Raw genomic sequence first — 22,950 nt, forward strand, 5'->3', positions numbered from 1 at the left:
ATCAAGATGTCTGGGATACTGGCCTCATGGTCCTGCAAGGAGGGTCATAGCACAGTGAGAAATCTGTCAGTTGCAGGGGAGGTCTCTGTTGTACCACCACCCGGGTGCAGAAGGACCCTACTAATGTTGTTGGGAAATTGGAGTGAGGGAGCTGAGCTGCGTGGAAAGGGCTATTGGAGAAAGGGGAGACTCAGAGTCTTGTTGCATCTCTAATCCACGTACCAAGGAATGCAGGCTCAAACCCATGTGTTTACGACTGTATAGAAAAAACTAGAACCTCAGCAACTTTGCCTAGACAACTTGGGTTTGTCTGGCTTTTGTTTTCTTTTTTAAAAAGAAATCTTTTTAAAAAAGATTTATCAGCAGTAGGGTTTATTGTTTAAATATTTACAAGTAATAATGTATTGAAAATGTTTTATTTCTTATAAAATTCTGTATTCAATATGCTTGAATCACTTTTTTTTGCATTTATATGCCACATTTTCCCCATGAATAGTTATTTTTCTCAAAATCTTGAATTGTTGGCTAAATTGAAAGTTAGAGGCTCTAATTTTAGAGATTCTTCCCTAGACTTGGTTTTCTAATGTGAATTCTCTACAGTGATTTCACAACTGCCATCTCTTCATATAAGAACTTCAGTATTGGCTGAGAAATAAGTGATCACTGACACTGAGTGATTTGTACAGCCCCAAGTGCTTCTTTATGAACAAAGGGTTTCTGAGGATTTTTCACCACAGTATGAATGGTTATTCCTCAAGAATATTCATCCTTACATCCTGTGTTAGTGTTTATTCAGACTTCACTGGGGTTTTCTGTGTACACTACACCTGGTGCTGGTGGCATACTGTTCACAGTGATTATAGATCTAGGGGTTCTCCCCCGTGCAGGCCCAATAGTGTGTTTAAAGGTGAGAGCTGGTGCTGAAGACCTCTCCATTCCTTATATTGACAGAGTGAGTTCTCTCATGTTACCTATGGTCAGACCACTGATGGATGCTTTTGCTGCATAAATGTCACACGTAAAGGGATTTCTTCTGTGTAAGTTTGCGTATGTCAAATGAGTAAGAATGACTGAAGGATCTTCTACACTGATTACAGACAATTTCTTCAATGTGCAAGTCCTCTGGTGTGTTTAAGTGTTAAAGCTATGGTTGAAGTCTCTTCCACATTCCTTAGGCTTATAATATCATGTTACCTAAGGTCGGAATATTTACTGAAGGCATTCATAATTTTCTCTCCATTGTGGGTTCCCTCATGTCGTCTCAGAGCAGAACACTGACTGAAGGATTTCCCACATAGATGACATTCGTAAGGTTTTTCTCCAGTGTGAGTTCTCTCATGGCGTCGAAGGGCAGAACATTTACTGAAGGCTTTCCCACACAGATGACATTCATATGGCTGTTCTCCAGTGTGTGTTCTCTCGTGCTGTCTGAGGTTGGAGGACTGGCTGAAGGCTTTTCCACACAGATGACATTCATATGGTTTCTCTCCAGTGTGAGTTAGATTGTGTTTTCTAAGGTCAGAGCTTTGAATAAAGGCATTCCCACAGATATGGCATTCATACGGTTTCTCTCCAGTGTGAGTCATCTCGTGTCTTCTAAGGCTCGAGCAATTACTAAAGGCTTTTCCACACAGGTGGCACTCACACGATTTACCTCTAGTGTGAATTTGCTTATGGTGATTAAGGTATGACTGGTCACTAAGAGATTTTGGACACTGTTTACTGATAAAAGGTGTCTTTTCTGTGTGAGTTAACAAATGTTGAGTCAACATGAAGCTATGAGTAAAATCTTCTTCCAAATTACTGTATTCAAAGGGATCCTCTGGAGTATGAGATTTCTGCTTTTGGGAAAGAGATGAAAGGTTGTTAAAGCTTGGCCTATATATCCATATGTTCATTTGTCTACATAGGAATCCTAAATTATCATTCAGTGATAGTCTCCAATTGAAATCTTCCCCCATATTACTTGCATACACATGATGTGTCTGTCCCCGCTACATAAAGATTTTTATCTTTTGTAGCATTCGAACTACAGAGCTTAAAGATTAATTTTGAAGACTTCAATATGTTTCAAAGACTAGGCATATAATCAGTGTTTATGCAGTTGTCTTTTACTTTTAAGATATAGGTTAGGCAGCCTGGGTGGCTCAGCCATTTAGTGCCGCTGTTGTGCTCAATTACTAACATCCTATTTCTAGGTTTTTCATTTGGATGACCAAGGTTACTACCCATGAAACTTACTGCTGGTATGATTGTAGATGTGTCCTTTCTGCTGATATGTTGTGTGGCTACCATTTCTTGTTCTTTAAGGGCACTTTCTCTGCCTAAGATAATTGGAAAAAAACAAACAAATATTTAGAATGGCATTAGGGGAATGAAATGTTGAAAAGCACCTAGACCCACATGAGTATGTTTTAAAAATTGGCACTTTGATAGAGTAAATATATCAAATGAAGGAATATTCTAGGAATCCTAATTGACAAAGATTTTCAGGATTTAATTATGACAATATTATAACGAAGGTAAGTTAAGGAAAGAGAAGGGAAAGAGAAGGGAAACCTTCAAAGGAGAATACTAGGGCAGGAGTTACTGCCTGAAAGTTTAACTTCATTAAGTACATGACTATGCTTTTCCTAAAGCCAAAAAGACATTGGCGAGAGGAAACATGAATCATTGACACATGCAAGGAATAATGACAACATCTGAATAATTTTGCCCCAGTGTCCATCCTCTAAATTTTAGAAAATATCACTCATTTGACAAAATCATCAGTTGATATTTCCAAGAGCATACTACCAAGTAGATACCTCCTCATACTGAAGCACAGGCCCCTGCTGCTCACCTGGACTCTGGCCTTGGAGAAATCCAGTTCCTTCACTCCACAGCTCTTCTCCTTGCTCCGACTGGAAAACTACATCTGATTTGCAATGCTGATACCCTGTTCATTGAAAAAAGGTACAGGGATTTTTAAATTTTGCACTAAGAAAAGTCCTCTTCCTCACAAAAACTATAATCATCAAGCCCAGGACAGGGTACTGAGGAGGAATAAGGAAAATACTGAAGTTCAGTACAGGGAACAATAGCTTGAATGGAAAAAACTGAAATCCACATACTGTATCCCAAATAGTGAGGACCTCTGGATGCCGATGTCTAAGCCCAAATTCACAGACATAATGCAGAATCCTTAGTCTTTTCAGAAATGGAGAAATTAAATTTCTCCATAGTGGGCTGAATATTACTTTCTAAGAGACACCAAATAAGCTCTACAAGAATAATCAAAGTTCTGTTATTGTCACTAGTCTGGTTTCAACCCTTGGCATAGCAACTAGAGCAGAATAATAATTCAGAAAATGTTTAATCATTTTATTATTGAGTTCCCAGTTCTGCTCTGAGTGTGAGAGACTGAGTAGCAACAAAGACATTGAATTGTGGTTAAAATTATGTTCTAATGGGGTGACAAGCTAGATGTAGTTAAATATAAAGAAACAACCTTCTTTCAGGTAAGGTCTATGAAAGGTTCAGGCTAGAGTGGAGTGGGTATGCAGAAGTTGTTCCAGATACTTGTTAACTGGCTACCTGCCGGCCCACCCACCCATCCGTATATGTATACATGTTGGCAGACTCACCCAGAGAGACCAGATGACGTATATTTTCCAGCATTACATCTCTGAATAGCTTTCGCTGGGACATGTCCAACAGGGCCCACTCTTCCTTGGAGAAGTCTATAGCTACATCTTCAAATGTCACTGATTCCTAAAACATCATGGATATTCTGTTTTAGACAAAACATTCCCTACCAATGTCCAGTGTAGGAGGGTTAAGATAACAGCACTGAGGAAGAGGGTGGAGGAGCTAGGTTTGTAGAAAGACCAAACTGAATCTGGGGTTCCTGTCAATTCATTCTCGGTGCTAAACTGGCATCTGCCTTTTAGATACATCACAGAGATACAGTCTGAATTAATAAAACTTTATTATAAGGGAATATCACATGAAGTGTGATATAATATAACCTGTAATTTTTTTTTGACAACAGATTAATTATGGGGGCACCTGGCTGGCTCAGTCAGTAGAATATGTAATTCCTAATCTTTGGGTCATGAGTTTTAGGCCCCATGTTGGCTGTGGGGCCTACTTACAAGATAAATACATAAAATAAAAAGAAAGTCTAAAACAAAAACTGGTTAATTCTGATTTCAGACATGTGATTATAAAATTGGCATTTGAAAATTCATAACTAAAACTCCCTTTCTGATTAATTTCAAGTAACTTTACAGACTCGTCATCAGGCAAATAACAACCATGACTTGCCATTTTTAAACCATGACACCATTCCTGTAGATGAACCTTTAATAACCTATTAGGAGTACTGAAAGACCTGATGAACTAATGCATGCAGTTCTTCCTATCTAAGTAAACATGTATTAAATACAAGCCATTTGTCTGTTCCTTCCCAAGAACGTTGAAACCATGTCTAACATTCTTCAGAAATGAACAAGTTTCATACAAAACTTGGTATATACAGTGTAGGGTTGCTCAACTCTGCAGACTCAGGTATTCACAAGGTATAAGGTCAGAACAGAAGGTTTAGCAGCACAGGCCAGGAAACTCTGAGATGGCTGTAATGAGAGCAGCCCTAGCATGTCCGTGTTATGAGGACACCAACTCCTACTTTTCTCTGGGACTTTAAAACACCAGTTATCACCTGTCTCCTTCTTTTGCTACAGGGAACAGAAGTCTCTTGACTTGTTTTGGTTTATGTAGTTCTTAAAAGGTTTCTACAGGATCTTCAATTTTATTATATGTCCTTCTGAATATATAACCACAATTATGGAGTTAATATTCCCTATACAGTAATTGGAGTTATCAAATATGAAAAGAAGGTTAATTACAAAAAGGTAAAACGTATGACTGGGGGGTAAGAATGATAATGAAAATTTAGTTATCTTTTAAAGAATTTTTTAGGGATCCCTGGGTGGCGCAGCGGTTTGGCGCCTGCCTTTGGACCAGGGCGCGATCCTGGAGACCCGGGATCGAATCCCACGTCAGGCTCCCGGTGCATGGAGCCTGCTTCTCCCTCTGCCTATGTCTCTGCCTCTCTCTCTCACTGTGTGCCTATCATAAATAAAAAAAAAAATAATAATAAAAATAAATAAATAAATAAATAAATCTTTAAAAAAAAAAAAAGAATTTTTTAAAAGTGCAAATTTATTCTATCAAAACTTTAAAATGGAAAAAATATAAATGATTTCTCATGTGTTCTGTGGTCTCTACTTCTCTTGTGCTCCCTTCAATACTCCACAGCCCTTACCCAGCACCTGTAACACGGGAATGCCCCTCCCTACTGGACCAGTGTTCGCCTCGCTCATCTGTTCACCACAGCCCTCTGTGAAAGGACCATTAGAGCCAACACCATGATTAATGGGTGAATTATTTCCCAATAAGGATATGGACTGAGAGAAGGCAAACAACTTCTTTTCTGTAAATACATAAGCTTAATGGAAGCTTAAAATTAGGGATAAATTAATGTGATATTAGGAAGGCTATTAGTTATTGAGGAGTTCCTGACTCATTATAACCATTCCAGAGTCCTGGGGACAGACATCTCACTGGAGCTTAAATCCCAGAAGACTTTCTGACTGCGCTTGGACATTCAGGCCAATAGGAAAAACTCCCCCATCTGATGGCACTAGGGTGTTATTTCAACAGAAAGAGGCTACTCACCAATGGCTGCATTGTCAGTAACTCAGTTGTCAGGTGGCTTTCTCTGTTTTTTCACTCACAAACAGTCCGAGCACTAAGCAGGCAAAGCTGAGGATGGAGAGAGATGCCATGAGATTCCAGTCCTATGCACAATTTCCGTCTTACTTGTCATGAAGCCCCAGACCTTCACTAGATGTGACCTCCAGCCTAACCAACAAACATGCAGTGCAGTTTACAAGAAATGCAGAGGACTCGCTTCCTCTTCCATGGTCAAAAGAAGACTAGGCCTATAGTTGCTAATAAAAAACATACAAATAAACGTATTTTATGAGTAAGAACATTGAAGGTATTGAATTAAATAGGTTAATCAGCCCACAGCACCCAGTTTTAATTCCCTCCCTGATTCCAAAGCATAGAAATCCCAGACTCATGCCACATGTTGATTTTAGTTTCCATCTGTAGGTAAATACTGTGGATGTTCTCAGATTTCCTTCTCATATCCAAGCAGTGGTTCCCCAGCATCCACAGCCTTCTGGAGCCACACTCCTTTCCTGCTCTCCCTCAATTCTCAGATCTGTCCCCTATGGACTTAGATGCCAAAAAACTAAAAACTCTGTTTTATGATAAGGTTAAGCAATTCAAGGATTTATTCCATTTGAAGGGATTGGTGGCACTCATTCTGCAAGTCTAGTCCTTAAAAATCCCCTGCATCATAATGTTCAGGAGTATATGAATCATAATATTCCTGTCACTTACTATCCTCTATTACTCATTAAAATATCCAAGAACCTTGAAACCATCTCTGGTATTCTTCAGAAATGAACAAGTTTCATATAAAACTTGCTATGTTTCAACAACAGCCAGATAATTCAGAATGGCTGTGGTTCAGGAAGAAATCTAGTTGCTCTAGATTATTTTAGTAAAGTGGTAACTGAAGTCCTTGAAATCCTGTTATATATTAATCTTTATTACCTGCACTAACCCTGCATTTCATTATACACAAACACATATGTATATGTACATGCAAATTTACATATATACACACAAATGTGTGTGAGACACACAGTGATAAAGCATTTATAAACTGTAAATTCTCCCCTAAAATACCAATAGTTAAATGTATTTCATGGGAAAATGATGATAATGGGTCATAAACAAAAGTAGGATTAACTCACCCATTTGTACCTGAGGTCCAGAAAAAGGAAAAAAAGACATTTGTATCAAATGTGACTGTGTGGATATTTACATGTATTCATTTATTTAATCCTCACAATAAATCTGGTGATTTTATTTACCAGTTTAACAAATGAACAAAAGTGGTTCAAAAATTTTTAATAACCAAGTTACATAGAAAATGACCTATCTGTATTTTAATTTTGCTCCGCCTATCTCCCATGCTCAAATTCCTTAAGCTTAAAATTAAACACTACACCTAGGTTTTACCTGGAATATCCCAGCATGTCTGTCTTAATCAGAAGCCCTACTATTATTACAACTTCTTCTCCTTTAAGTTTTTCACAGAAATTATACCCCATACTCAGTTTTCTGTACATGGAAAGCTCTATATACTGACCAATTCTCAAACATCAGGCTTTCCTCCTCTTCATTTTTCCTGCCCAGTTTAATCCACACTTACTCATTTCAACAGGCACTTACCAGAACCAGCACTTTTTATGTTCCCTGGACTGTTAACCACATTTCCCCATCAAGATCTCAACAGCAGGTGACTCCATGTACCTGCCTTTTCTGTGACTGCATTTGGCACACATGGCTAAGAAGTTGATCCCTGTCTAAAAACAGAACTGCTACCAAATGTGTCTAGCAGCTCTAAATCGTACCTTCACGCTCCATAAATATTTCAAATCTTCTCCATGCCCTTTGCATCTACATATTTTCATCTTTCAAATGACAAGATTATTCCCTACTACACATACTGTGTTAGTTTGCCAAGCTACTATAACAAAGTTCCACTCACTGAGGGGCTTAACCAACAGAAACGTATATTCTCACAATTCTGGCCACTGGATATGAGAGGAAGATGTCGCCAGTGCTGGTTTCTTCTAAGGTCTCCCCACTTAGCCTGTAGATGGCAACCCCCCTGTATGTGTCTGCCATTAATTCTCTCTTCTTGCAAAGACACTAGTCAAACTGGATTAGGGCCCACCCTAATGACCTCACCTTAGTTATGTTTTAAGGCCCAGCCTCCAAATACACACTAAGGGTTGAGACTTCAACATTTGACTTTTGAGAACACAAAATTCAGTCTATGAGAGAGGTGAATTACATAAGGTGACAGACTAACTCATTTTTTCATCATATAATATCTAGATACTCCTACATTCATATCCATTGGTTCCTCCTTTTCTCCCATCAAATAGAAGTCATTCTACCTCTCAATCCAGAGTCTCCCAAGTGAATTCATTTCTCTCCTGTTTCGTTGAGAACTGTATTACTATTTATAAATTAAATCTCCTTTCCCAAAAACCTGTCCATCTTTCCACAATCTCCTGCATCATTTAAGTTCATTATATCTCTTGTAACTTGAAGCACAAATTTCCTCAGGATCTATTTTATCCCCAGTTCCTGGCCTTCAAATTCCTAAGTTCCTCCCTTCAAATTCAAACCAGAAGTGCAGTAGTCCTTTGCTCACATCCTCCTCTGCCTTTGACCTACAGTGGCCACCACTGATTATTTTATAAATACATACTGTTAACATCACTAATGGTCTCTCCAGAAATAAATCCTTACATGGAAACACAGAGAGGTTAAAACCTTGACCTCCTTTTCAGAACTTCTTCCCTCCATAATCATTCCTTCTCCCACGTCCTCTGCAAAAAATTCCTCAATCCTATTGGAGTATCTCAAGACTTAGTGGGAGCTCCTTTTCTTTTTTATACCATATTCTGGCAGGCTCACACATTTCTTCAGTTGCTCCAGTTTATACTATTGCTGTCTCTAAATTGAAAGTATCCAGTTTCTTGTGTGGATTTCCATTTCTTAGTGATATTTCTGCTTGCAAACTTACACCTAAAATGAAGTGTTTCTCAGGACAGTGACTCCATTCCTCCAACTACAGAAATTATTCCTTTGTCTGAATCTTAGTCAATGGTTGGCTCCGAGTATTGATATTTTAAATGCCTTTACCAAACCAACAAGCACAATGCTATTATTTTTAACCCGGGCATTATTATCATTCTTTGTTTCCACCCCCATCCACAAACTTCCCACCCCATCTTCCTTCTACTCCAGTTCCAGTTTAAATCTCCATTACAGATATACTTTATTAAACTCCAACCAAAGTATGTGTTTCTCTTGCTCTCTGCCTTGACTTAAATAGAATTACATCCTTTCAGGCTAGTCACGGAATTGGTTATTTATTTGTGCTGTCATTTCAATGGTTTAAATGCAGAAAAATCTACCCATGAATGGTAGATTTCAGCAAGTTTCCTTGTGACCATTACATTTGAATGATAAATACAGAGAAATTCTATGTCCACAGTAAGGAAACCTGCCCCATGTGCCTGCAGCCAGATACACCATCACTTTCTGATTATAAATTCCTCCCTGAGATGCAGGAGTCTGTCTTTCCTGTTAAAAATTCTACCCAGTACTTACCCACACCCAAATAGATGGAAAAGCTAAGGAAGCCAACTCTTTGAAGATGCGGCCACCACACAAAGGACCTCAGAGTTTCTTTCTCACTCCAGATAAATCACCCTTCTGATAGTGATCTATCTTTATAAGTAGTTGATAACCTCATTAGTCACATACAAAACACACTCTGGTCAATCTGGATGCCAGCCAATATAAACCTAATTGAGGCAAGCCTTAAAAAATCTTTTCTAATTAAGTAAATCAGAGATGCAATTAAGGAAAACAGATGATGCGCTTTCTTCTTCTCTAATGATACTTTTTAGAGTCGTTTTAGGTTCATCACAAACTGAGCAGAAAATACAGACAGTTCCTATAGACCTCCTGTCTCCACAAAGAACGGCCTCCCCTCTCAGTCCCACACCAGAGTGGTACACTTACTACAACTGATGAACTTTCATTGCTACATCATTATCTCCCCCAAGTCCTTAGTTTATGTTAGCGTTTACTCATGATGCTACCTACACCTTGTAGTGGCTTTAGAAAATGTATGATGACATGTATCCACTGTTATGGTATCAGCAGAGTATTTTCAAAATTAACCTAAAAATCCTCTGCTCTACCTATTCATCTCTGCCTACCCCCTCAACCCCTGGCCACCACTGATTGTTTTCCTGGCGTCAGTTAATGTCACATAATATGTAATTTTCAGATTGGCTTCTTCTACTTAGTAACAGGCAGTTAAGGCTCCTCCATGTGTTTTCAGTGGTCTGATAGCTCATTTCTTTTTACCACTGAGTAATATACCATTGTTTGGATGGTTTATTTATTCATCACCCCCTGAAGGACATTTTGGTTGATTCCACATCTTGGCAATTATGAATAAAGCTGCTATAAAATATTCACATGCAGGTTTTCATGTGGACATATGTATTCAACTCTTGCGGATAAATAGCAAGAAGTGTGATTGCTAGACCACATGGTAAGAACAGGTTTAATTTTGTAAAAACCTTCCAAACAATCTTCCAAAGTGGCTGTACCAGTTTACATTCCAACCAGCAGTGGTTAGAGTTCCTGGTGCTCTACATTCTTAACCAGCATTTGGCACTCTCAGTATTTTGGATTTTCCCCATTCTAATGGCATATAGTGGTATCTCATTTTTTATTTTTGTGTATTTCCCTGATGATGTATGATGTTGAGCATATTTTCATGATTCTTTTATATCTGTGTATCTTCTTTGGTGAGCTGGTTGTTCAGATGTCTTGCCCATTTTTTAATGCAGCTGGTCTTATTGTTGAGTTTTAAAATATTTTACATATTATGAATAAGTCCTTTATCAGATGGGTGTTTTGCAAATATTTTCTCTCAGCTTGTGGCTTGTCTTCTCATTTTCTTGACAGTATTTTTTACAAAGCATAGGTTTTTAATTTTAATCAAGGTCAGCTTATCAGTTACTTCTTTGATGATCTTGCCTTTGGTGTTGCAGCTAAAAAGTCATTGCTAAACTCAAGGTCACCTAGATGTTTTCTTCTAAGAGTTTTATAGTCTAGATTTGTTATGTATTTTTAGTTAATTTTTTAGGAGTATAAGGTCTGTGTCTAGATTCAATTTTGTTTTGTATATGTATTTCCAGTTGTTACCTGCCCCCCTCATTGTTGAAAATATTTTATTACTTTTGCCCTTGTCAAGTATCCATATTTGTGTGGGTATACTTCTGAGCTCCCTATTGTGCTTCATTGATCTAGTTGTTTCTTTAATATATTATATCCTTTAATTCTTCATCCTTTCAGAGGTCTCAAAAGCAACTTTCATCTCTTTTCCAAGAGGCCTCACCATTTAATGGTGGACTTTGGTTGTTATGAGAAACACTGGAGAGACGCTAAAGCAAGGGGCACCTGGGTGGCTCAGTCAGTTAAGCGTCACCCTTCTGCTCGGGTTATGATCCCAGGGTCCTGGGATGGAGCCCCACATCAGGCTCCCTGCTCAGCAGGGAGTCCACTTCTCCCTCTCCTGCTCCCCCTGCTTGTACTTTCTCTGTCAAATAAAGTCTTCAAAAAAAAAAAAAAAAGAAAAGAAAAAGAAAAGCTAAAGCAAGAGCTCTATCCTATTTTTTTCATTTTATTATTTTATTTTATTTATTTTACTTTATTTTATTTTATATTTTATTTATTATTTTATTTCATTTCATTTCATTTCATTTCATTTATTTTATAGTTTATTTTTTATTTCAGTGAGCAAGCAAACAGGGGAGCGGGGAAGGAGGAGAGGGAGAGAGAGGCCCAAGAGGATCCCATGCTAAGCACAGAGCCTGACACAGAGCTCAATTTCATGGCACTGAGATCAGGACCTGAGCTGGAATCAGGGGTTAGTCCCTTAGCTGAGTGAGCCACCCAGGCACCCCTCCTGCTCTTTATTTTTCAGATGACTTGTAATCTGATACCTCAGACTGTAAGCATCAGGGTGACTCCAAATAAATAGAAACATTTACACTTAAAATATATACTCAGGTATCTAGAGTGTGTACATTTTACTAGCAAGAAATAGAAAAACAATTTAGCATAGGTCTTTTCATCAGACTTAGCTGAATGATGCTGAAGGCCGGTAAAACCTTACAAGCTTCAAAATAGTAAGGCTTCCTAGAATAAAAATGTAGTTTCATTACTGGTTTCTCTATAAATAGGATGTGCTTTGTTTTTGAAAATAAAATTTTCAAAGAATTAGGACATATCTTAAGATAAATGGAGATATAAAAGAACAAATTGTTTTTGAAATAATTCAGTATACTTTAAATACAAGCATTTGATTTAGAAAGCATTGTCATCCTATCATCATTGCTGCCATCATCATTATCATCAAATGGTGGTGCCCTAAGGCCAAAATAATGTTGAACGAGGTCCTCTTGGAGCCATAAGGTTCAGAGGTCAAGGGCCAAGGCTCTGGTCTCAGCCTGCTGGGGCCCCAGCCAGGCTCCCCTATATGCTGGGTGATGTACAAATTCAGAGATGGCCCTGACTCCTTCATCGGACTGTGGAGAGGCAAAAATGGGTTCATGAGTATAGTTTTCACACTTGAATCACTGTTGTCATTACTTATATCTAGGGCAATAAAGGCAAACTGCAGCTAAGGAGGCAGAAGTATGAGGGTCAGAGGGTTTGGCATAAATCTGTTGTTTTACATGTGTGTCTGTCTTTCATAGTCTTTTGGATAAATGGATCTTCTGTAGACATATAACCCAGTAAATAACAGTGAACTGTTAACACAGAGGAAGCAGTTTAAAAAAGTTACCTTATATTCTACACTAAAAGTGCTGACATTTCCAGGATACAATATTTGGCCACAATTAAAGAAAATAGCCACAGCACTACAATAAGGAAGACAATAGGTCAACATCAGCACCAAACTTATGGGGCTCCTGACTCACACCTGTTACAGTCCTCACGGGGTGAATCCCCTGGAGAATGTGGAAATCAGAAAGATGACCCAGCAAGCAGTCCTTCCTTTTGGTCTGGGATGGACACCAGGAGTCTGCATTTTTGACAAGTATGCCAGGATTGTGATGTGGAGTAGAACCCTGGAAAAGTGTGATAGACTAGCTAATAAGCTCAAGACAAATTCTTAATATGGGCTCAGGTCCCCATCAGACATGGCCAGATTCACCACCTCAGTATCAATCACTCCTCCTTGGTTGAACTAAAATCATATGTTATGGACTTGCCTTATTTGTGGGCCGTGTGCCAGTTGCTGTACTGTCTGGCCTGTGCACAGTCCTTCTACTAGACCCTCCCTCCCACCCCCAACTTGGCATTCTCAAACTTCTGTACTCTTTAAGAATCTGTTTACATATCATATCACCTTCCCTGACCATTTAATCTAATGTTGGTGCCAAACCTCCCCATTTTCCCAGCAGGACACTTAGGATACCTCCCTGCAACTGGTAGCTTGACTGCCCCACCCCCGTAGCTTTGTGAACTTAGGAGAGCAAGAGTAACACCTGTCTTGGTTCATCACTGTACTAGAGTCCCCTTAAATGGTATGGCATACAGAGAGACTCAGTGAATGTAAAAAAGCAGTGAAAGAGTAATTTACCATATAAACAAAGCCCTCTGTTTTAGATATATCAATGCAGGGCCAAACCTTAGTGCTCTGATGGCACTATTCTTGCTCACCTTTCTACCAGAAGCAACACTACCCTTTCTAAACACAAAGGAAAGGAACTACTTTCTGTACTATAATCCCAATAGTTTAACAGTGAGGGCCTCCAGAGTGCAGGTTCAGGATCCAAGGGTCCCCTCTGAGCTGGGATCAAGTCCTCTTTTGAGAATTTGGGGGTTGTGGGTTGTTTTTTTTCCCTCCCTCCAATTCAATGGAATTGGATTTGGTGTGCAAACTGATTTAAGTATCAACCTCTACAGAACACACCTTAAGGGACTTAAGGTCAGAGGTCTTCCTGGGATCTAGAGCTGTCCTAGGGCTGGTGTCAATCAAGGGATCCTCAGAAAGTGGTTAGGCAATCAGTGGAGGTATCTTGCTTCAGCACAGGCTGATGAATTCTGACATTCACAGACAGTCCCCTGTCATACAACAGTGTAATTGGAGACTCCTATCCCCCTGTTCTGTGGAGCTGCCTCTGTACAAATGATGAGGCAGTTCTACCTGGGACAGCTATAGAGGGAATGCTGGAAAAACATGAGCACATTCTCCTGAATGTTTTACCATGGAAATCTTGGGCTTTGTTCTTAGATTCAGAAATATTTAAGGATTTATTATTACACAGTGATGACTTTTCCTCTTGAAAGCATTTTCTATAGAAAAGAAAATATAAAAGCTTGAACATTCTCTAGAGAGCTCAATACAAATATAACTTTTAAAAACAATTTTACTAAAACCAAACTTAAAACATAAATCAATATTGGTATGCTGTTCTTTTGTGGCTGTTAGTTCTATGAAAAGCAAATTTCCCTGGTTAAATTAAGTAGATGTGAATTTTGTTCTTGATGTTATTTCAATAAATAAGTTATTGTACCAATATTACTGCTACAGTAATTCCTTAATAGTTTAATATACTTTAATATATATATATGTATGTGTGTGTGTGTACACACATATATACACTGTATATATACACACATATATACACATTAAGAAAATTGAGGGCATCAGCCCTCACATATTCCAGATATTTCAAGTCACTTGGGAAGTTTATCAACCAATAAATCTTAACTGGAGCTTTAATGTACACCAGGCAAAATTCTATGAACTTTATATGTGCTGAATCCACCTCACACAATACTCCTACCCTGGGGCAACAAAGGAGAGTTACTAATTTTATTTTTTTTTTAAGATTTTATTTATTCATGAGAGAGAGAGAGAGAGAGAGAGGTAGAGACATATGGCAGAGGGAGAAGCAGGCTCCATGCAGGGAGCCTGATGTGGGACTCAATCCTGATCCTAGGATTCCAGGATCACTCCCTGACCCGAAGGCAGACACTTAACCGCTGAGCCACTCAGGCATCCCAAGAGTTACTAATTTTAATACATTCCTTCAGTCCCTCCAGTAGTTATGCTTGACCTGGCATGCACTGGCTTCTAAGAGTTGCTTATAAAATATCCAAGAGTTTTGTAAACTGGATGATAAGCCCTTGATAGCTTGAATTTTGACAGAGTATACAAGGAAATCAGGAAATGGTATAAATCTAGACTTTGTTTCAGAGGTCCATTAACTACTGCACAGAGGCCACTGACTCCAACAGGACCACAGAATGTGGTTTCTTGCCTCCATGGAAAACATTATCTTAAAAATAACATGCTTTATGATTTCTAAACCATACACATTTGTTTGAAAAGTGTTTTTAACATGAAAAAGCGCTGTGGTCCCTAACTGAGAACTCCCATTCCAGCAGAGATGTCCATTCCAAGACTATAAGCCTAAGGATTCTCATGAACTCAGTTACATCTTCCATCCTCGCTCTTTACAAAGTCTATGGATAACTCATGGTGATCTAAGAAACTATCTGCCCAAATACATCATCATATTGATCACATATTAGGTGATAGGTATTTACTTCTTGCCATTTATTCAGAAGCCCCTACAAGTTTGCCATTATCATCTTCACTCTTCCTCTTAGGAAACCAACTCGGATAGGATTCATGTGACCTGACAAAACCCAGAGAGCATATAATGCATTGTTTGAACTACTGGCTCATATTTATCTGGCTCAAAAGCCTGTTTCCCTGACCACAGTTTATGATGAGTTATATCTTCTCATGGTTCTGAATGCCTCTGAAAAATAGGAACCCCGGAGGGTAACCATTTGGCAAGAAGAGAAAGGATAAGAAGGATGCAGGGTATGTAAGTAAGGGTGGTAAGAAATGGGACTGAGTCATTTTGTGGCTTTACTTCTACCCCTCAGTGGATGAATTTGGGCTGGAACTGAAGGGAACCACAGAGTGGAGCAGAACTTCCTGAAGAAGGCTCTTGGCATCTTCTCTTCTGACACAGGGGTATGGAATGCCAGGGGCTTGAGGGTTTGGGGTCTGGACATCTGAAGCAAACAGAAGGTATATGAAGTAGAATTGAAGTCTTCAGCGGTGGGAAGAATATTTGGCTCCAATGGCTGCAGTGAATTCATCCTTTCTAATTGAGACAATACTTGAGTTGTGACGATTCACTCTCATACTGAGTTTCTAAAGCTTCTGAAGATGCTGGACTACTGCCCTTAGGAATCCATCTGCTGAGAAGGAGTTCACCAGTTTTAGGTTCTGAAATCCATCAACTTCTGAGAGGACCATCATGAGCCCCTCATCTGACACTTAAGGAAATGTCTACCACTTCCAGGAAAGAAATGCAGAGCCTTCGGCCTGGATAAAGTCACCACCTACCTGTCACTGAGGGCAGGAACAGGGTCCAAGCCAAGGTTGTGTTGGAAGAATAATGAAGAGAAGTCACTTTCCTCAAAGATCCATGACTTCGAAATTTTAGAGTTGTATAGTTTCAGATATGTCGGGAATCAGGGGAGTTTGGTGACTGGGAGTTTCCTCAAATATGCAACATGGAATTACAGTTTAGTCAGATGGGAGCACATCTTCTCAACTTAATTAAAGCTGGAATGATTTCAGAACTATTTATGCCTCAGCTTAGTAGCATCCCACACTCAATGACTGGAACCCTGATCCCACGTATCACAAGATATGCCTTAAAACAGGGACGTCTCTCTCCAACAGCCAAACGTTTCTGATGATCAAAGGACTAAAATCAACCACCTTCAACTTGATTTGATATTCAAGGCTCATGAACAATATCAGAGCTCCACTGAGCCATCATATATACACCCTCTGAGGAGCCCAGAATAGGTTCTGTGTAAGAAGTGCTATATAAAGCAGATACTCTCAAACATTTTCCAGAATAGAGTCTATACATACCCTGTAAGGTGTCAGGTACATGTCTCCATAGTGCAGAATGCTCAACTAGCATCTTCCAAAGCTTACAAACTCTGCAGAGGAAGAAAACTGATATTCATCTCCAAAACTAATGAAAGCTATTTCCCCTCTGACCCCTTCCTACCTTCCTCCATGGCTACAAGGCCAGAAAGTGGGTGGATACCCTGCTCCAACTGTACCCTCAGCTCTTATACCAGTATTTTTCTTTTTAGGGCACTTGAACTGGTCCCTCTGGCTTTATACCCCTCACCTGCCTCCTCCCTGAGCTTTGAGGTACTTGCCCTTCAGAATAGTGAGAACGTTGGTCCATACCTGGAAGTCTGAATCTCTTCTGTAATGCATAGAAATGAGAATGTCTTCAGCATCACAGAGCTAGGCAATGCCAAGGTGATTACCAAGCTTTGCTTTTTGCCCACTGTATGCATGTACTGTGATGAAAAAATTGAATCTTTTGTGTTCTTGGAGGAGTTGAGAGGTCTGAGGAACTGGAGAGTTGTTTAAATGTCAGGAGAGGTGACAGCTGGATTCTGGGCACTGTATCCTTTTATTTTCCTATGAGTCACCCAGTAGAGAGGACAGAGCTTTGATTTAGATCTGAAAGAAAAACCACATTTTAATGCAAGGATCTGATAACTGGGGACAGGTAGCCAATATCCAAGACATTTCACAACGCCCAAAAGATACTCTATAAATATGGTTTACCAGCTGATTATCCAGAACATATGGGAGAATCCAAGGAGAGAGGAGAATCTAGGGAAACTACTACTGCACTGGCCATGGGATTTATGTTAGGTTTTGCCTTCAAGGTAAATTTGGATTGAAATGTAAAATTATGTTTAATCTTTAGAATTGTTCTTCAAAGGAAATATACAGATATCCAGGGAACCCCACACATATGAAACAGGAAATTCCTATGAGTGGGAAGGAAGACTTTACCTAGGTATCATTGTTTTATCCATGGTTTCAAGTGGTAGGAATCAAAGAAGGTCATGAGTGGATGCAAACCACAAATAAAAAGTAGCTTCTCAGCTGATAATTCTTAAATTATGGAAAATCCCAACTAGGCCCACAAACTTTCCAAAAGTCCTGTGTTAAACAGTCATTATTTTGAGTCAGCAAGAGTTCTTGCTATAGCACGACCCTGACACGTATTTCTCTGCAAATTATCACCATAAATTCATGGGGTTTAAGGAGAATTCAATTCGATGAAAATGGCATGAAGAAAATAACAGTAAAAGGAAAAGGTAGGAGTGAAAAAGTAATTGAATATTAATATTCAAAGAATCCTTTGCCTTGGAGAAAAACTTTAAAAATTATCCAATACTTTTAGTAATGGACAGACAACAAATTATTAAAAACCTTAAAAATAGGACTTCAAAGCAGAATCAAAAGGATGAAAGCAATTACATAGAAAGAAGGGAAAACAACTTGGCAAAGCCTCAGAACTTCTAAAAATAATATAAAAACCATCTAAAAGAGAACACATTGGGAGGTACAAGAGGTACAAGAGAGGAAAAGAGATACTGCTAAAAAAATCACTCAATGTTGCTGACAGGCTTAAAATGAGCAAAAGAAAAGAGGATTAAGTAATAACTATTGAAAGCTGTGAAAGATAAGCCCACAACCTATAAAATCCATGTTACTGGTAAAGATTACAAAGGAAATTGTATAACAATAATAAAGAAGTATTAATACAAAAAGGAATTTGTGAGTTTGTGGAAACCCAGTTTAGAAAAACATATATAAAGCAATACAAAACAAAACTACCCCCAAAGAGTCTATAATTCAAAGACGAAGAATGATTTGAGGATCGTTATAAAAACTCAGGTGAGATATGAGACAATATTCACTGTACAAAATGTGATCATGGAGAAAGCCTACAAAATCTTCAGAGAAACCAACTGTGACCCTTAATCTTATAACCAAGTGAATTCTTCCTCAACTAGCACAAGAGATGCATTTAGAGAAAATCTGTGTGTAAGTATATAACTCATAGATGAATTAGCAATAATTTAACTAACAGTTAATAATTTAACTTAACACAGTCTCTGTGCCAAGGTCAAAAAAGGACCCGTACTATGAAAAAATGACTGATATCTATACCAATTCACTTGTCTTTCCTTCCCTTTCAGAACTGCAATCTGGAAAAATGATGTTATTAAGTGAGCTTCCTAGAATCCCAACACCAGTGATGGGCCATTCCAGGTGCTAGGGAGATAGTTTACAAGGTAGCATAAACAAAATAGTCTTGCCTTCTTGCCTCTTACCTTTTTAGCAATACACAAATTGGAAAGCAAAGGCACGGAGTACCAGTATAAGCTTTAAATATGATGTAAGTATAAAACCAAATCTGTCTTTCAAATTAATACTATAAATGAAAAAGCTTTCAAATCCAACCTTTCATAATCTTTAACATCCAAAGCTATTCAGAAAAAGTGAAAATAGAATGACGTTTATAATTACTATAAATTTTATATATGAAAGCATCATACCTTTATAGCACACATGGTCCCCTGCATACAAAAGGTATGTGCAAGGATGGAGGAAAACATCACGTTTTTAAAAAAGGAATCCGCAAAGTCCCTATACACAATAAAATAAGACCGGAAAATAACGACAACCACAGAAGACATGTAATGCCAACTGAAAATTAAATGGAAAGTTTCTCTTAAATAAAATTAACAATTTTTTTAAATGTACATTATGAACAATTTTTAATATATAAAAGTACCAATGGTACAAACTTAAAGCAATATTCACAGAAAATTTTATTTTAAGTATTTGATTAAAGGTTAAAATAAATGGTGTAAACATCTACCTCAAGAAGATGGAAGCTGAATAAGCATGAAAATCTGCAATACACCAAGCATAAATTATGTTACTAGTGTGGAGGAAGGAGTGTTAGGGCACTGGACAGGGTACTTTCAATAATACATCAAGATAGTTCTCAAATCATTCTGAACACCCAAGAACTCAATCAAAGGTCTGAGAGAACAAAAACTGCAAGTCCACAAGCAGCAAAGAAATGCCCTTTTGGAAGGCAGGAGGTACAGAGGTTGCTTGGTGGAGGTGCAGCTGTGGGTGCAGCACAGGGAGGGAACCTGCCCGCTGAGGCTCCTGCAAAGTGTTAGAAGCAGTAGGGGCAAAATCCGAACTTTTGGAAATCTGCCACTGTGGAGACACTCCTGGCCTGAAGGTGCTCGGGTGGCAGAGCGAGGGCGGAATCCCAGGAGTGACAAGGTGGTCTGAGATCCCCTGGGTTGCTGGAAGAAGGGGTGGTGCCAAGGTGCGGCGCTGCTGCAGACACAGGAGCCGGGGAGCTGGCAGAGAGCAGCAGGTCCTGGCGCCCACTTTCTGCTATAGGTGCTTGTGCCACCGCTTTCCTGGGACCTAAGGGCACCCCACCCCCACCCCGGACAAGGGTCCACAGTGAGTCCTTGCAATTTAGACTTTGGAAACTGGCTCACATGCCTGAGATGAAAGGGATTGGATACGGGAACCAGGGTTCAGATGGAAATGGGGTCACATCTAGGGGGGCTGCTTGCTCTTCTGGGAGGGCTCCCTGAAGAGCAGGGGCCTGGACTTTCATCTCCGAGGCTACAGAGCAGGGCACCACCAGCTGCATCCCGCCCATCAGTGCTGAAAGTCTTCAGGCAGCAAAACAGCGCCACAGAGCGAAGGCGGGAAGCCCTACACCTCGTCCTGCCCCCAGAGGATGGCACCGTCTACTAGGTCCCACTGTACTTACTGATCATGGAGAGTTGCAGAGCTTCAGCTCCAGGGGGAAGGGGCTCGAGCTGCCTTTTTACATTTATTTTTTCATTTTCTTGTATCTTCCAATTCCTGCTTTTATTTTTTATTTTCATTCTTATTTTTCTTGAGATTTTATTTGAGAGAGAGAGTGAGAGAGTGCACACAAGGGAGAGGAAGAAGCAGACTCACTGCTGAACAGGGAGCCCAATGTGGGGCCCACTCCCAGGACCTAAGCAGAAGGCAAACACTTAACCAACCAAGCCACCCAAGACACCCCTTAATTCTTAGTTTAATATATACTTTCATTTTTTGTATACTTTCATTTTGTTTTTTATTTTGGGATCTAGATTCTTTTCACAAGTAGAATAAAACACGCCCATGATCTAGGTTTTTGTTTTCTTTCCTTTTTTTTTTTTTTTAATTAATTATTACTATTCTTTTTTTCTCTTTCTTCTTTTCTGTTCTGGACAAAATGACAAGCTGGAAGAATTTACCCCAAAAGAAAGAACACGAGAAGAACTCACAGCCAGGAGTGGCTGTTCTATATATATATATAACAATATATATATTTTATATATTGTCTGGAAAACTCTGCCTTTCCTTCTCTTTTATATAATTTATATAATTTTATATATATTTATAATATAAATATATTTTATATATTTATATATATATATATATATATATATATATATATATAAGTAAGACATCTGAACTCGAATTTAAAACAATTATAAGGAAAATAACTCAACTTGAAGAAAGCATAGAAGACACTAGAGAATCCCTTATTGCCAAGACAAAAAAAAAAAAAAAAAAGTCTAGTCAGGTCAAAATTTAAAATGCTATAACTGAAATGCAAACACAAATGGAGGCCATAAAAGGAAGATGGATGAAGCAGAGGAGTGAGTCATTGATACAGAAAATCAAATTATGAAAAATAATGAAGCTGGAAAGGAGAGGTAAAGAAAAGTAATGGACCATGAAGGCAGACTTAGGGAACTCAGCAACTTATTAAAACATAATAACATTTGTATCATAGGAGTCCCAGAAGATCAAGAGAGAGATAAAGGGTCAGAAGGCTTATGTGAAAATGTCTCATCTGGGGAAGGACACAGACATCAAAATCCAAGAATTACAGATAATTCCTATTAAATTCAAAAGCCAGCCATCATCAAAGCATATCATAGTCGAATTCACAAAATACACAGACAAGGAAAGAATTCTAAAAGCAGCAAGAGAAGAAAGGTCTTTAACTTATAAGGCAAGATAGATCATGTTCATAGGGATCTGTCCACAGGAACTGGTAGGCCAGAATGGAGTGGAAGGACATAAAGGGACATATATGCAGCCAATAATTCTTTATCCAGCAAGGCTGTCATTCAGAAGAGAAGGAAAGGCAGAGTTTTCCAGACAACAACGAAAGGAGTTCCTAACCACCAACCCAGCCCTGCAAGAAATTTTAAGGGGGACACTCTGAATGGGAAAAAAAAAAAAAAAAGAAGAAGAAAGACCAAAAGCAACAAAGACTATAAAGGACCACAGAACATCACTAGAAACCCCAACTCTACTGGTAACACAAATGACACTAAATTCATAACTCTCAATAATCACTCTGAATGTAAATGGATTGAATGTATCAATCAAAAGACACTGGGTATCAGAATGGATTAAAAATAAAAAAGAAGAAGACGACCCATCTATATGCTCCTACAAGAGACTCATTTTAGACCTAAAGACACCTGCAGATTGAAAGTGATATATAGAAACAAACAAAAAGGCCCAGAATGGCTCAAGGAAGCTAAGAGCTGGTTCTTCAAATCTCTGTCTAGACTTATCAAAAAGAAAAATGACTCAAAAAGATAAAACCATGAATGAGAGGAGAGGTCACAACCAACACCACAGAAATACAAACAGAATAGTATGAAAGATCATATGCTAACAAACTGGGTAACCTAGAACTGGATAACTTCACAGAAACGTACAAACTACCAAAACTGAAACAGGAAGAAACAGGAAAATTGAATAGGCCCAGAACCAGAAAAGAAATTGAATCAGTAATAAAAAAAATTTCTCAACAAAAGGCTAGGGCTGGATGGATTCCCAGAAGAATTTACCAGATATCTAAAGAAAATTAATACCTATCCTTTACAAACTGTTCCAAAAAATAGAAATGGAAGGAAAACTTCTGAACACACCCAGCTAAGCCAGCCTTACTTTGACTCCAAAACCAGAGAAAGATCCCACTAAAAAGGAAAATTACAGGCCAGTATGACTGATGAAGATACAAACATTCTCACTAAAATACTAACACTGAATTCAACAGTACATTAAAAGAATTATTTACCATGATCAAGTGGGATTTATTCCTGGACTGCAGGCGGTATTCAATATTTGCAAATCAATGTGATACCCTTGATACCCTATATTAATAAAGGAAAGGATAAAAACCATATGATCCTGTCAATAGA

At 38.7% G+C, this 22,950-nt stretch overlaps 1 protein-coding gene across 5 annotated transcripts in view; it reads right to left on the reverse strand.

Annotated features, from left to right (window-relative positions):
* Positions 1–355: 355 nt before the first annotated feature.
* LOC121489881 (zinc finger protein 705A-like) overlaps positions 356–22,950 on the reverse strand; it is a 28,351-nt gene continuing 5,756 nt past the window's right edge. For 3 of the 5 annotated variants that reach the window (XM_041753314.1, XM_041753316.1, XM_041753315.1), the window contains 7 exons: positions 17,042–17,323; positions 16,712–16,782; positions 5,722–5,808; positions 3,627–3,753; positions 2,843–2,938; positions 2,242–2,324; positions 356–1,841 (listed from right to left, as the gene is read on the reverse strand). In XM_041753314.1, coding sequence (XP_041609248.1) covers positions 1,191–1,841; positions 2,242–2,324; positions 2,843–2,938; positions 3,627–3,753; positions 5,722–5,733 — 969 coding nt within the window. In that variant the 5' untranslated portion in view covers positions 5,734–5,808; positions 16,712–16,782; positions 17,042–17,323 and the 3' untranslated portion in view covers positions 356–1,190. Of the gene's footprint in view, positions 1,842–2,241; positions 2,325–2,842; positions 2,939–3,626; positions 3,754–5,721; positions 5,809–16,171; positions 16,328–16,711; positions 16,783–17,041; positions 17,324–22,950 lie in introns of all 5 variants that reach the window. The other 2 variants (XM_041753317.1, XM_041753318.1) reach the window with 2 other exon arrangements.

The sequence above is a fragment of the Vulpes lagopus genome, chromosome 4 (assembly GCF_018345385.1).
Source record: "Vulpes lagopus strain Blue_001 chromosome 4, ASM1834538v1, whole genome shotgun sequence".
Taxonomy (NCBI): domain Eukaryota; kingdom Metazoa; phylum Chordata; class Mammalia; order Carnivora; family Canidae; genus Vulpes; species Vulpes lagopus.